Source organism: Leguminivora glycinivorella, chromosome 4 (genome assembly GCF_023078275.1).
Source record: "Leguminivora glycinivorella isolate SPB_JAAS2020 chromosome 4, LegGlyc_1.1, whole genome shotgun sequence".
NCBI classification, from domain to species: Eukaryota; Metazoa; Arthropoda; class Insecta; order Lepidoptera; family Tortricidae; genus Leguminivora; species Leguminivora glycinivorella.
This window is the reverse complement of record NC_062974.1, coordinates 6107206-6123043: the sequence shown is the minus strand read 5'-3', so window position 1 is coordinate 6123043 and position 15838 is coordinate 6107206. Positions and strand designations below refer to the sequence as shown.

The window sequence follows — 15838 nt, the reverse complement described above, 5'->3', positions numbered from 1 at the left end:
TTAAGGTACTAGCAGGCCTGTCCCACTCGCGCGGGTAGGTATCGAACTGTAGGTACCCCTCGCGAGGGGCAAATCAGTAGGGCCTCACGGGCGAGCGGTGACGCACGCGCGAGAGTTGTTCGTCGCATACCTACGTACTAATTCGATCGCTTTCACAGAATTGATATTTTATGTGTATTTTATCGTTATACGTAAAAACCTCATTTGTTGACATAAATAACTAAAGGGCGGAATTATTCAAGGCCTTTGAGTAGGTAATATCAGGCCTGTTTCAATTAAGGTACCTAAGTATCTAAGTAAGGACTCCTAACTAGTTACACGCGAATTTATTAAAATTAAACCTACCTACATACAACTAAGACATATCTTAGGTTTTATCGAGCTAAAGTAGAGCAATATAAAAAGGTAGTAATTAAGTATTAACATTACATTCTTTTTTAAAAGGAGGAACCTTGATATCATCAGAAAAGGTACGAGTTACGCGATAGAAAGAGAACGAACTTCTACGTGAATATAATTTGAGCTTAATAGGTATCGTAGCATGAGTCGTTTTTTCTATAAACGGGTTTTTGGAGAGGGCTTTCTGTACTTGTATATAAAATGTATTCTGTGTATAGGCCATTTCTAACCGCAGCATTGCAGCTGCATGACGGCACCACTGCACGACTACGGTTGCACGACACGACTGCAGTAATATGCTAGTTTCCTACTAGTCAAATCAGCTTCTTTTTAAGAACTGTCAAAACGATTTGCTAATATGGAATTACTATGAAATACTGAGGAGTGACGTCACGGACGGACGTTTACTTTATATGTATATCGTCACTACTTTGAAAAAATCTCGTATCTCACGCTGCTCCTCAAAGTTAAAACGCAGTAAGTCTATATGCATTCCATACATACTTACTACAATTTTATTTTCATTGACAGACGAAGATACAAGTTTTTTTTAAAGTAGTGACGATATTTTTCTTTGACGTATTAAGTCGATATAGCGTTCGACATGTTTCGGTTCAATTTCGTTCGGTTCGGTTTTGTTTCGGTTATTTTTAAATATGTATGAGTCTCACGGGAGTTTTATAGTTAAAATTTCTCTTTGACTTATTAAATGGAAATTATGTTTAAACATAACTACTGTACATATCATCATCATCCTCCTTGCGTTATCCCGGCATTTGCCACGGCTCAAGGGAGCCTGGGGTCCGCTTTGACAACTAATCCAAAGATTTGGCGTAGGCACTAGTTTTACCAGAGCGACCGCCATCTAACCTTCCAACCCGAAGGGTAACTAGGCCTTATTGGAATTAGTCCGGTTTCCTCACGATGTTTTCCTTCACCGAAAAGCGACTGGCAAATATCAAATGACATTTCGCACATAAGCTCCGAAAAACTTATTGGTAATACGAGCCGGGGTTCGAAACCGCGACCTCCGGATCTAAAGTGGATGTGGATCTTGATGCTTTATTTCGTGCACTGCATAAAATATTTTATTTTAAGTATAGGAAACTAGCCTATTACATGACAGTTTCATGGACAGTAATATTATAAAAATAATGAAACAGTTAACTCGTGCGGCTAAAAGGACTTCTACAGTAAGAGATCTCGCATGCAAGTTTCACTACAATGTGACATTTAAGATCAGTTCGCTAAATTGTTTGAAACTTCATAGTACGCAGCGCAACGTATCTACACAATCACATGCGAGTTCACGCGCCGCGGTATAAATAAAAATGAGACATCCACGGAGATAAGCAAGCGTATTTATTTATAAAAAAAATACCAGCATAATTTTTTTAATATGTGTTTTTTTAAGCTTCAATTATAATTTATAAATTAAAATAGATGTCATGTCATGTCAGTCACAAAGCATTCGGGTCTCTTCTGGATGAGACTAGCTCATGGCTGCGATAATTAGAGTAATAGGTACTGGAAAATGGGCCTGATCCCTGACCTTAAGGCACTGGTCCCATCGCGAGCTAGTAAGCTATGAGCTATTGGTTATAAAAACCAACAAAAGATAAGCACTCCCGTGCGAATAAAAGAGACACGGCGATTTTGATAACTCACCGCTGGGCGAGTAACTATAAACATCGCCGTGTCTCTTTTATTTGCACGGGAGCGACTATCTTTTGTTCGTTTTTATAGCTGATAGCTCATAGCTTACTGGCTCGCGGTGGGACCAGTGCCTATACATTGTACTTATTGTTATTTCGCCGCGCTCAACAACTGCATATTTGTGACGTTATCTGGGTAAAGAGACCTTCGAGGGGTTAGAGGTAAAACCCGATAAATCGAGATATTTTATCATAGAAATAAGAACGTTGTGGAAATTGCACATAGATCGAATTACAAAAACAAAGTTGATCAACTTATCGGGTTTGACCACTAACCCCTCGCCTAACTCGCCTTATTGTCGACGGCGTTATGAACGATGATGATGTATTCCTGTTATCCCTCACTAGGGACATAGGCCTCTTATAAGAATCTTCCACTTTTCACGATCCTGGGCGACTGCTTCCAAATCCTTCCAGCCTAGTCCACTTGCGCCAGCCTCCTTCTCCACTTACCGCCTCCACGTGATACAAGGCCGTCCCGACCGTCTACTGCCAGGTGATTGCCAGCAGAGACCCTGCTTGGACAGGTGGTTGTCTGCTCTGCGTAGCACGTGCCCTATCCATCGCCACTTCCGTGCGCGTATTTCCTGGCCTACGGGCTTTTGTCCCGTCAGCTGCCACAATCTAGCGTTTGAAGTAGTTGTCGGCCAGTAAATACCCAAGATGCGTCGTAGACACTTATGTTATGAACGATGTTCGTATGCAAATACGACGCCGCGGGAATCGCGGGATGTAAGCGCCAACGACAATTAGGTCTACCCAGGTTTACCCAGTTAACGGCACATTTGAAAGTGAAATTGACCAAAGTTTTGTCCCACAGGTTATTCCTCCAGTCTCCAGCCAACCCCGACCTTCTGTACATCATCTTCTTCTGCCACACGCAGCTGACTGTCACGCTGCTGCTTTGCTTCATCTTCGGGAGCAAGGTAGGCACGGTAAGAGGAGAGATAAATGTGCAGCACCCTTACCACACCTCCGTGCTTTATCACCTTAAACTGAAATTGTTTGTATGATTACACCGATGTTTCAAGGGTAATCGTAAATTATAGTTTTCTTTTGTGCCATATAATTTGCATAAAATGTCAAAGACGCTTTTCACTTTTAGTTTCAATATTCACCATCAAAAGCGCTGCGATCGCTTTGTTCCATGCGCTAAAAGCCAATAGGTACTAAAGAGATATTTTAAATAGATTACAAATTAGAAATCTTGAGGACTAGTCTATTTTATATTATATATTATTGTTAATGCTTTTTTTATCTCGTTGTTAAGAAAATGACTGTGACGACGTTTGCGTGACAATTCGTGTCATGCACGATGACACGATCCACTTTTTTCCTAATGGCTTACAGTTACAAGTTCTCGTCCTTTTGGCAGTGTATTTGTTTTCCGTATCATATTTATTGATACACAAAAACAAATTATATTTGTAGCTAGAAGACAAGCTTGCAAACTTGAACTATAAGCTTCGTAAAATAGGATACGTACTATGTACTTGTTAAAACCATCTTGCTCGAGGGCGAGGGATTCATTATGGCAATTCAGATATATGAAAAAAAAAACTAATGAGATTGTGGAATATTAAGTATATTCGCATTTCGTATATTTGCATCGCATCGCTCTCGTTATTCAAACACAAAATGCCTTTTTTTAGAGAATAAATACAAAATCAACAATGCTTTTCATATAATAATAATCTATACACGGTGAAATAAAAAGGACCGATCAAACTTTGCATAGTGACTTTTGAGGTCATAATGAACCAGGGACCGGACAACCCCTTCCGCGCTACAAGCCTTTCATTGGGAATCCCTAACGTAAGGACGACCCAATCGAGAGACTCTCCCTTTCGAACTGCAAGCCCATTCATTTGACTAGCCCTTACAAAAAACTTAGCAAAACAATAAAGCTAGCCCTGTGCATTGGCTTACCGCTATCCGATACGGCTTGCAAGCCTTTAATAAGGGTTACCCTTATTTTAAGCGCTATTTATAAGGCTTTCCCTTTTGTCAAAGCGTAGTCGAGCCTTGCGTGAAAGAGACAGGATTATGAATCTAAGCTAGTGTAAGAACAGGAAGGAAAATGCGCTGTTGCCACTCCGCACTATGCGTCCCATTTTTAATTTTGCAACGAAACATGTTTTCGTTGGATAGAAGTAGAACACGGCTAGAAATTATTTTTAATGAACTGGGAGACAGGGGACTGATGGATCGCCTGATGGTAAATGATCATCGTCGCCCATAGATCAGTATGTATGTTCATACGTATGAATGTATGTAGGTATGTATGAATGTATGTAGGTATGTATGTATGAATATAATTATGTAAATATGTATGTATGCTTGTAAATATACAGTGTTGGCCGAAAATCAATACAATTAACCATTATCATTACACATTGAAAACGTTAATTGCCAACATAAAAATAAGCCGTTTTCGTCATCCAACTCGCCTTGATGAGTTAATTGGGTGAGCAGTTTCTAAGATAGAGCTGGGTGGCTAGCCGAATGGCACAATCGCTCACGAAACGCTCACAAAACGAAGCGCTAGTAGATATCTATTTCTATCGCGCTTGCGTATTGGCGCGACAGAGCCAGCGGCGTATCGCTTTCGTTTGGCGTCGGAGAAATGCCATTCGGCTACGGGGCCTGATGCTGAACCCTGGCTTTTCCCAGGGGAACGCGGGTTTGGTTTAACATAGGCAAGCGCTGTTTTCGTCATCGGACTTGTTTTGATGAGTACTTGAGTGAGCAGTAACCAAGGTAGAGCTGATGCTGAACCCTGGCTTTTTCCAGGGGAACGCGGGTTTGGAGTAACATAGGCAAGCGCTGTTTTCGTCATCGGACTTGTCTTGATGAGTACTTGAGTAAGCAGTAACCAAGGTAGAGCTGATGCTGAACCCTGGCTATTCCTAAGGGAACTCGGGTTTCGTGCAACATAGGCAAACGCTGTTTTCGTCATCGGACTTGTTTTGATGAGTACTTGAGTGAGCAGTAACCAAGGTAGAGCTGATACTGAACCCTGGCTTTTCCCAGGTTTGCCTGTGTTACACTAAACCCGAGTTCCCCTAGGTGCAAACAGAGTTCAGCATCAGCTGGACTTTGGGTACTGCTCACTCGAGTACTCAAGACAAGTCCGATGACGAAAACAGCGTTTGCCTGTGTTACACTAAACCCGAGTTCAACTAGGTGCAGCCAGAGTTCAGCATCAGCTGGACTTTGGGTACTGCTCACTCGAGTACTCATCAAGACAAGTCCGATGACGAAAACAGCGTTTGCCTGTGTTACACTAAACCAGAGTTCCCCAAGGTGCAGCCAGACTTCAGCATCAGCTGGACTTTGGGTACTGCTTGCTCGAGTACTCATCAAGACAAGTCCGATGACGAAAACAGCGTTTAACTGGGTTACACTAAACCCGAGATCCCCTAGCTGCAGCCAGGGATTAGCATCAGCTGGATTTCGGGTACTGCTCACTCGAGTACTCATCAAGACAAGTCCGATGACGAAAACAGCGTTTGCCTGTGTTACACTAAACCCGAGTTCCCCTAGGTGCAGCCAGGGTTCAGCATCAGCTGGACTTTGGGTACTGCTCACTCGAGTACTCATCAAGACAAGTCCGATGACGAAAACAGCGTTTGCCTGTGTAACACTAAACCCGAGTTCCCCTAGGTGCAGCCAGGGTTCAGCATCAACTGCACTTCGGGTACTGCTCACTCGAGTACTCATCAAGACAAGTCCGATGACGAAAACAGCGTTTGCCTGTGTTACACTAAACCCGAGTTCCCATAGGTGCAGCCAGGGTTCTGCATCAATTGGACTTTGGGTACTGCTCACTCGAGTACTCATCAAGACAAGTCCGATGACGAAAACAGCGTTTGCCTGTGTTACACTAAACCCGAGTTCTCCTAGATGCAGCCAGGGTTCAGCATCAGCTGGACTTCGGGTACTGCTCACTCGAGTACTCATCAAGACAAGTCCGATGACGAAAACAGCGTTTGCCTGTGTTACACTAAACCCGAGTTCCCATAGGTGCAGCCAGAGTTCAGCATCAGCTGGACTTTGGGTACTGCTCGCTCGAGTACTCATCAAGACAAGTCCGATGACGAAAACAGCGTTTGCCTGGGTTACACTAAACCCGAGTTCCCCTAGGTACAGCCAGGGTTCAGCATCAGCTGGACTTCGGGTACTGCTCACTCGAGTACTCATCAAGACAAGTCCGATGACGAAAACAGCGTTTGCCTGTATTACACTAAACCCGAGTTCCTCTAGGTGCAGCCAGGGTTCAGTACCCTAATAAAACATTTTTGCCATTTTTTATTTTTGAACTTTGTTGGCGTGATTGATGTACATATTGGGACCAAATTTCAGCTTTCTAGTCTAATTGTTACTGAGATTATCCGCGGACGGACGGACGGACAGACAGACATGGCGAAACTATAAGGGTTCCTAGTTTACTACGGAACCCTAAAAAGCAGCGTTTGCCTGTGTTACACCCGAGCAAAGCAGGAGCCTATCATAACTATAAGTATTTGGTATTGAAAATTGAACCTTATTTTATCTACAGCCGTTTCCATTAAACAGAAACGCGCAAATATCACACACAGTGCCGCCATAGGTAACGATCGTATGTTATTTCGTTCGGAGTAATGTGTGCTTTATGAGCGAGGAACAGGATTTAAACTCGCACGATATGATCTATAAGGAAAGCAAATAAAACCCAATATAAGGCTCACCCTTATGGCGTTAGGCTGAGCCGATGATAAGGGTTTTGAAAGGGTATTGGGCTATTTTAGGTAAGCGCTTTCGTTAGGGCTTTAAAAGCAAAATGAAAGGGTATCGCGTCAAAAGGGTAGGGTAAGTTAAGCCTAACGAAATACCCATACAAAACCCCGTATAAGGGATAGCGGGCCGGTCCCTGTAATGAACAACTTTTATTATGGCACCAATGCTGAAATCGCAAAAAAATTATCTGTTTCATATGTTTCGACTGTCATGACGCCGCTCATTTCTATGGAACAGCCAATATTTTTTCGCGATTTCAGCATTGGTACCATTATAAAAGTTGTTCATTATAACCTCAAAAGTCACTATGCAAAGTTTTATTATTTTTTATTTATTTAAGGAGTACCATCAGCTATTTAAAAAAAAACATAAAAAACAAAGAGCCAATTACAGGAACTCCACAGGTAGTGATAAAACAAAAATAAAAAGATTTGTCCTTTTAATTTCACCCTGTATAGATTAGACCAAAATGTAATTTGTTTTCTGTGTCATTTACTCAGAGCATGTAATTTATAACAGAAGCTTTCAGAATCCAATGTGAAAAATGTGCGAAGTGTGCAATCAGTGAGCGGCTAGACGTCTAGCTAACTGTTTTAAGAACTAAATTGGCTCTTTTCACAGTTCAATAGCGTAGTCAGCTCTCGGCCTAATAGTTCAGGAGTTTTATTTTATTTTCTACGATTGAGTTAATGAACTTCTGTTCGAACGTTTAGGGAAGATCGATGTAGTCTTCTTTTAAATTTGTCATTTGATTAAGAGGACCACATAAAATGTGAAAATTAAAAGAGTACGCCGCGTTATTCGACCCTAAATTATATTTTGAACCTAAAATGCAATTTGACAACAACATTGTATGGTTATTAAATTTTACTTTATTTAGTATTTTACATACATATTTCATTTGACCTTATACTAAATGTTGTTATAATAACTACCTAGCAGTATAAACAAAACTTACACGATTTATATTTATTATCTACAAAAGGGAGTATAACCAGGGGAGCGATTTAGGAATCTCGCAAACGGGATTTTGCCACTAAAATACCGGTTGAAAACGGTGACCTAATTATTATTTTCAGTGACAATTTTCTGAATTCGAACGCGTGAGACTCAAAAATCGGCCCGCAGGCCTACGTCACTCGCTCGAGGTCGCGCGTTACCTCCCCGCTAGCAGTTGCCTCGAGGTAACAAGTGGCCGGGGGGCGCCACGCGTTCGCTTATGTAGTAACGTGGCACGCACCTACTATTATTCTGAGTTTTACGTATAGTAACTTATTAGTATTAGTTAAATAAAGAGTATGTATTTGTCGTGACAAGTGAAGGATCTGAATGGATTTAAGCCGAGTTTGAAGTTAAGCGACAGATTTCCTTTCACACAACTAAACTTCTACTAAATCAGTGAGATACCTACTTAATTATCATCACCCACCCATCATGCGGTTAGCCTCGCAAAATTAGAGGAAATAGCGAATTTAGAATACATTTTGAGCTCCGATTTCGTAATGAATGCTTGTTCTCGTGTCAATGTAAGCCAATCAATAGACAATAATTTTACATAATTTGAAGCTATCAATTTCAAATTAGACAGTACTGTAAGGAATATAAACAACTGAAATATAACTATATATGTATTGTATACGGTATAGGTGAAAAACTTAAGAATGTCACCTGTTGTATGTGAGAGTGACTTGTTCGAATAGGCGTTTGTTTTGTTTGTGTTACTAATTTTAAATATGTGTTCTCTATTCAAACACGTCACTCACACACACAACAGGTGACTTTCTTAAGTTTTTCACCTATACAGCGCGACAACTTCGACTGGGGGGCAATGCAACTGATGCATTTTTGTATGTATGTATGTATGTATGTATAAGCTTTATTGTACATAAAGGAAACAAAAGAGACACAGTTACAGAGTCATTTTTGCCATGTATTATTACACTATTAAATTGAGTTCCACACATTATATCCACTGGACACGCGATCCATATATAGGTATAAACAGTGGACACTCTATTTAATAATGTAAACATTGTAAACATGGAAAAAATGGATCAGTTGCAATTGCCCCGTCTAAATTGACAGACTGTGTACCTTACCTAAATATACATAAGTATGTACTTTCGCCTACTCACCTAACATTTTTTTTAAAGTAATAAAAATATCTGGAATAAAAAAATATTATAAGAATAAACTAACATTCCGATGTGGTTGAAACCAATTATTAACAAATAATATTTTTTAACCTTGACGCGTCCGTTAAAGCAAATGTTAACTTTCTTTTAAGAGCGCTATGACAAAAATTGGCGATATATTGTAAAATTCGCAATATTCAACGATAAAATTGTACACTTTACCCATACTAAAAGACAGTAAAAGTACTTGTTTCAGTTAGAACATGTTATTAACCGTAGGTTAAACAAAAAACTTATGAAAGAAAAAGCTTATTCAATTGGTAATGATTTTTTTTCTGATGCTCGTTTAGGAAAAACCGCGTGAAGCACTGATTTCGGAGCTCTTATTATGTACAATTTGATAAGCTCACTCTCATAAATGCGGTAAATTTAAGTTCCTAATATCTTGTACTTTAGGCCCATTAAACAATATTTATCATTTAATCCTTTGAAATTGAGAAATTGAGAGTAAAACGAACTCAATTTTGTCTTGAAAATACATCGAAACAAGTGATCATTTCTCCGAAAATCTACATGTTATCGAAGTTATTTTAGTATATAAATAATCTGCACAATCTGCTTAAATTTCTGTTATCCAGTTGTCGTTATAATATTTTATAATGATTTTTTACCAATTTTTTGAAAACTAGCCTTCCTGTCGCTATTTTACCGGCGACGGACGCCTGCGATTTCAGTGCCGCGTCGGAGCTCGTGGAGGTCAGACGTATGTCGCTTCGCTCTCCGAGTTTTCATCGCGAACGTCGAGAATATTTATCGTTGTGTGGGTCGGACACCTTGTTTATACACGGGCTATCCTCGCATTGTGTGTGTGTAAACAGCGACCAACGAATTTGATCCTAGATCCGTAAATATTTGCTTTTGTAATATTTTGTTATGTTTGAATGTTAAAGTATATAAAGTATATTACAACGTTATGATGATAAATATGTGAAAATTACAATACGGTCAAGATGATAAGACACATCAAGATGGTACTCGGGATCTGATGATGGAGCCAGAAGGTGGTCACCAGTACCAGTGAACCATGTAAGTAAACACCCTCGTGTTTAGGCTCGTTGGGTTCGTTTCAACAAGACCTTTGACAAGAGGTGGTACTCAGGGTCTGATGATGGAGCCAGATGGTGGTCACCAGTACCAATGAACCATATGACTATACCACTTCGTGTTAGGGGTCATTGGGTTCGTCTCAACAATACCTTTGACAGGAGGTGGTACTCAGGGTCTGATGATGGAGCCAGATGGTGATCACCAGTATCAATGAACCATATGACTAAACCACTTCGTGTATAGGCTCAATGGGATCGTCTCAATAAGATCTTTGACAAGAGGTGGTACTCAGGGTCTGATAATGGAGCCAGATGGTGGTCACCAGTACCGAAGAACCATGGAACTAAACCAATTCGTGTTTAGGCTCATTGGAATCGTCTCAATAAGATCTTTGACAAGCGGTGGTACTCAGGGTCTGATAATGGAGACAGATGGTGGTCACCAGTACCAGTGAACCATGTAAGTAAACCACCTCGTGTTTAGGCTCGTTGGGTTCGTCTCAACAAGACCTTTGACAAGAGGTGGTACTCAGGGTCTGATGATGGAGCCAGATGGTGGTCACCAGTACCAATGAACCATATGACTATATACCACTTCGTGTTTGGGGTCATTGGGTTCGTCTCAACAATACCTTTGACAGGAGGTGGTACTCGGGGTCTGATGATGGAGCCAGATGGTGGTCACCAGTACCAATGAACCATATGACTAAACCACTTCATGTATAGGCTCAACGGGATCGTCTCAATAAGATCTTTGACAAGAGGTGGTACTCAGGGTCTGATAATGGAGCCAGATGGTGGTCACCAAAAAATCAACTCGCATATGTGAATAACATAAAAAACACGAAGTGGTTAGTCATATGAATCATTGGTATTGGTGACCACCATCTGGCTCCATCATCAGACCCTAAGTACCACCTTTTATCAAAGGTCTTGTTGAGACGAACCCAACGAGCATAAACACGAAGTCGTTTAGTCACATGGTTCATTAGTACCTGGTGACCACCATCTGGCTCCATCATCAGACCCTGAGTACCACCTTGAAGTAATTAGAATTGTATTTGACATATTTTATCATCATATTAATATATACTTTTTCAGTACAGATGGTGTTTTTTTTACGCACTAGTACGAGAAGTGGTTCATTATATAACAGGTCGAAACTTCGGAGGCTCATCTGTACTGAAAAACGTCGTACGATGCACGTGCAAAAAGGAAATTCGTAACTCGTGTCGATTTAAAACACTCCCTTCGGTCGTGTTTTAATTTATCGCCACTCGTTTCGAACTTTCTTTTTTACGCACTTGTATCGTAATGTACTATACCTACTCTAATACTTATCATATAACAAAAGCAAATATTTGGGATGGGATCTACTTAAATATAATCATAGTTTATAATTATGACGTTAAATTTTTAAATAAATTTTAACATAATTAATATTATTTTGCGCTATATTCTAGTATTTTCGTACAAAATAATGTTTATTAGAAATCAAAAGTTTATATCGAGATAGTAGATTGTGGTTGTTATCAAAATTCCATAGGAAGGATCAAGATTGTTTTGCCCATTATTGTAGTGCGAGCGAGTGATAAGACGTGCTAGAAAGGGTCGGCATATTGGGCTCGCGCGGCGGGTAAAATACCTAATTTCGCCCGACGCCGAAATGTTATAACGCTCTTAAGTTCTTATTTACTTTCGTTGCTTAAATTAATTTGCTTTTAATAAAACAGAGTGGCATTCCCCCTTTAGCCACAAACATCCCTGAGGAGTGCCCATCGGTCCAGGTCTGGGCCAGGGCAACTGACACTTGACTTTATGTTATAGGGATTCGTGATTGAAAAACTCGGTACCGGTTTAAAAAAAGAGGTCAACACCGGTTCGATCAGTTATTAACCGTTTATATTCCATACTTAAATTTTAAAACTGGTTTAAAAATAATGGTTTTTCTCTCGATACCGAAATTTAAAGCTAAGGATACGATAACACTTTGGAAAACCCGGTTTTCGACCATTAGTCACGTAATAGCTTGCCCGAACATTTCTAGTGTTGATTATCCTTCAAACAGTTTACTGCCAAAGTTCAGTGTGTTCACGGCCTTATATTGCGATTTATTCTTTAATTAACTTGTGTATTGCTTCGTAAAATTGTGCATGAATACAAGTCAATTGTGTGGACTAACGAACGCAAAAAGTTATGATCAGTAGTGCGCGTGGTTTGAATTCGTCAACCAATCACTTCGTCGCATTCCACCGAAGTACACCAAACAAAAATGTACCTATTCGAAATTTTATAAACTGATTTATTTTTGCTTTGAAAACTTTGATTTGCTTACTGTTTCGCTATTTGCACCGATTCGTTTGTAAAGCGAAGAGTAGGCAAACGGTGGAGTTGACTCTGCGAAGCAAACAACCGGTAGCCCAGTGGCCCGTTTCTCGAAAGGTACAAGCCTTGTATTACAAGTGCGCGAACTGTCAAATCGTATGAGTTGTCATGGAAACACACTTGTAATACAAGGCTTGTACCTTTCGAGAAACGGGGCCCTGAACGATGATTTAGAGTGGAGGAATAACTTCGATTGCATAGGAAGCCTGTGTGGCCTTTTGCCATTTTATTAGAGAAAATTACATCAAAATAATATTTTATTTATTATTAATCAGCAAGACTCAAAAAATCGTGAATTCAAACCTCATCGCCATCCTGTTGTCCAATAAATTATGTGCAAGAAAAAAAATACAAAAAAATAATCTTACAGAGTTGTTTTTTGAAACTACTGCCTTATAAAGGGACCACCTTTAATGTGAAAATAAAATAAAAAAGTTTTTACATCTCAATACACTTAAAGTAAATAACTCCAAAATCCCAGCAAAAGTGAGTAAATTGGCGCTAAATCGAGTATACTATAGCTTATGTATTGCTACTTACTTAGTAATAATGTAATGTTCCAACTGATTGATGTATCATGTTTATCGCACTAAAGTAATCCATTCATTTATCCATTCCGGCCACAGAAACATCTCGTTAAAGCCGGCACTTGCGAAATGTTGTGTCGCCCAAGTTCATGTTCGTACTAATTTTATTATAGGGAAAAGAGGAATGTCGATTTTTCAACTTCTTAAAGTAGGTACTAGATTAACCTGGAGCGTATAAGTATTGAATTGAAACGTATCCATACTAATATTATAAATGGGAAAGTGTGTGTGTCTTGTTTGTTTGTCCGTCCTTCACGGCAAAACGGAGCGACGAATTGAGGTGAGTTTTAAAGTGGAGATAGTTGAAGGGATGGAGAGTGACATAGGCTACTATTTGTCTCTTTCTAACGCGAGCGAAGCCGCGGGCAAAAACTAGTATCTTATAAATTGCTAATTTCTCCATATTACGTTGGAAAATTCAAGTTTAATATTGTGGATCAATTTTGGAATAATTCACTTGCTCTGTTTGCTTGTCGATAATATTGTCTCGTTGTAACAATTACGTAGTTATATTTAGGTATACATGTAGGTTTTATATTTGAAAATCATAAATACGAGTACTTTCATAAAATATCAGAGACCCTAATCTAACGAATCGTAGCAAGTGCACTTCGAAGTCCTTAATCGAGTTATGCTTTCATATATTGCTTCGTGAAATCGTTTTATTTTTATATACAATTTTATTTGCATCGCTAAAAATGTTGATTCTAAAAGGCATATGAATTATTTTGAATACCATTTTTATTTTAAGGGTACCTACCCTTCATTTCTGACTGATAAAGTGAGATATTAAAACATAAGTAAATAAATATTTGAGTCGTTGACACAATATTTAGAAAATATTTTATTGTTAGTTTCTAAATTCTGTATTTAGTATGGATATAGTACATGTTGTATTTACCCTAGATAAATAATTAAATCTGAATGTGAAGTGAATCCTCTAAAATTCGAAATCCATGACAAAAATCTGAATCTGAATCTGACAAGAAGTATATATTCTTTATACTTTGTTCACAGGCATACATGGTGTACAAAGGGCATGGCAAAGATGAGCGCGAGAAGACTGGCAAGTTCAGGTCTCGTGCTGCCGAGTCCACCTACACCATGACCACAAACCGCAGCACGAGGTTCTGTGACAACATGACTGAGAGGGAACTCGAGGTCAGTATACTTGTAAAAGCTGGATTTATCAGAGAGGATCGAGTATTATAGAGAGTTACTGTCGAACTGAGGGGGGACTGAAATCTTCTCGAGGCTGAGGCGTAGGGTTAGAGCCGGCGTAGCTTTATTTGACGTTCATATGCGCATTGTAATATGCCTACTTGAAAAATTAATATTTCATTTTCATTTTTTTTTCGAAGTAAAATGTGTAATCACAGTGCATAGACTGCCATCTCTCGACACAAGCTTAAAACTTATGAACCTCAGTTTTGACAATTTGGCCTATATTCTTAGCTTGATATGTGTGCTTGATAAGTGTGAAATATTAATATTAGCGCCATCTAGCTGAGCGTTCCCCAAAGGTGTAACGTATGTGTATGGTACTGAGGTACGTTTTTTTCTTAGACTTTATCTGTCTATACGGAGTTATATATGTCTTTGGATTTATATAGATTATTATTTCTAAACTCTGACCATTTATTTTTGGCATAGGAGGAGTTCAGAAAAATCTGCAATCAACTTGAGAAGCTCCGGGAGCGGTGTGGCAATGGCGCCATATCTAGACGCATCACAGCCATGCAAGATGCTTCAGCAATACATGAAAGAAAACCAACCACGTCGGACCACTCCGCACCACTTAAACTAAATACTGTATTCAGTGCTGTGGCTGACCGCCTGATGTGTACGGTCACTCCTGCCGAAGAATCCAGTAGCAGCGGCAGGGATCTACCCTTCGAAGCTCCGCCAGCATACAAGCACAAAACCTTTAGTCCTTTAAAAACTGTCGATGACAGTCAAACAGAACCTAGTCACACTGATGTCACAATAGCCACGGATTCTCCGAAAAGAAAAACAGAACTAAATGATGAACAGACAGATGATAAGCAGAATGGTGTTTTTAAAATATCCGGTGAAGCGAACTGTAGTGATATAAGGCCACCTGAGGTAGCTAGTAGGAATGGTTTTAGTAGTAAAAGTGAAAAAAGTGAATTAAAATCAAGTCCCAGTAGTACAGAGACGCTGAAAGGTGTGAGATCAGGTCACGCTCGGACACACGCCATCGTAATCAATCTGGATGACAAAAGTCGTTTTACTGAAGAAGTCACTGTGTAATCTTCCATATTTAAAGACGTCTTCTCTCAGAAGCGGTAAGTCGTGGGAATAGTTTCAAAGACTGTACTTACGTTGAGATAATTTTAATACAGTTAGATTGTCCAAAGATAGATAAGTATTTTATAAACGCTAGTCTTAACTGTGATTGAGTGTTGCTAACTTTGGACCCTTTTATGTATTTAATTCGAACATTTCAGAAATATAAAATATTTCAATACAAAATAGTTTTCAATAACGTTTCAAAATTCCTGTTAATTTTATTTTAAATGAATGTCAAAGATATTTTTCATCAAAATAATTATTAAAAACGGATTGCATAATGGGGTCCAATTCCAGTAATGTAGTCATTTGGAATTTAATTATAAAATAGTTTGAAAGCATATCAAGATAAAGTTAATAATTATTCCACAAGTAAATATTCTTCCTTTTAAATTTAAATATTATACTCGATAAGAATA

At 39.2% G+C, this 15838-nt stretch overlaps 1 protein-coding gene across 1 annotated transcript in view; it reads left to right on the top strand.

Moving 5' to 3' along the window:
• LOC125225169 (probable G-protein coupled receptor 158) overlaps positions 1-15401 on the top strand; it is a 259716-nt gene extending 244315 nt beyond the window's left edge. Inside the window, exons 10-12 of the mRNA XM_048128746.1 lie at positions 2935-3040; positions 14124-14267; positions 14760-15401. Coding sequence (XP_047984703.1) covers positions 2935-3040; positions 14124-14267; positions 14760-15380 — 871 coding nt within the window. The 3' untranslated portion in view covers positions 15381-15401. The remainder of the gene's footprint in view (positions 1-2934; positions 3041-14123; positions 14268-14759) is intronic.
• Positions 15402-15838: the final 437 nt, after the last annotated feature.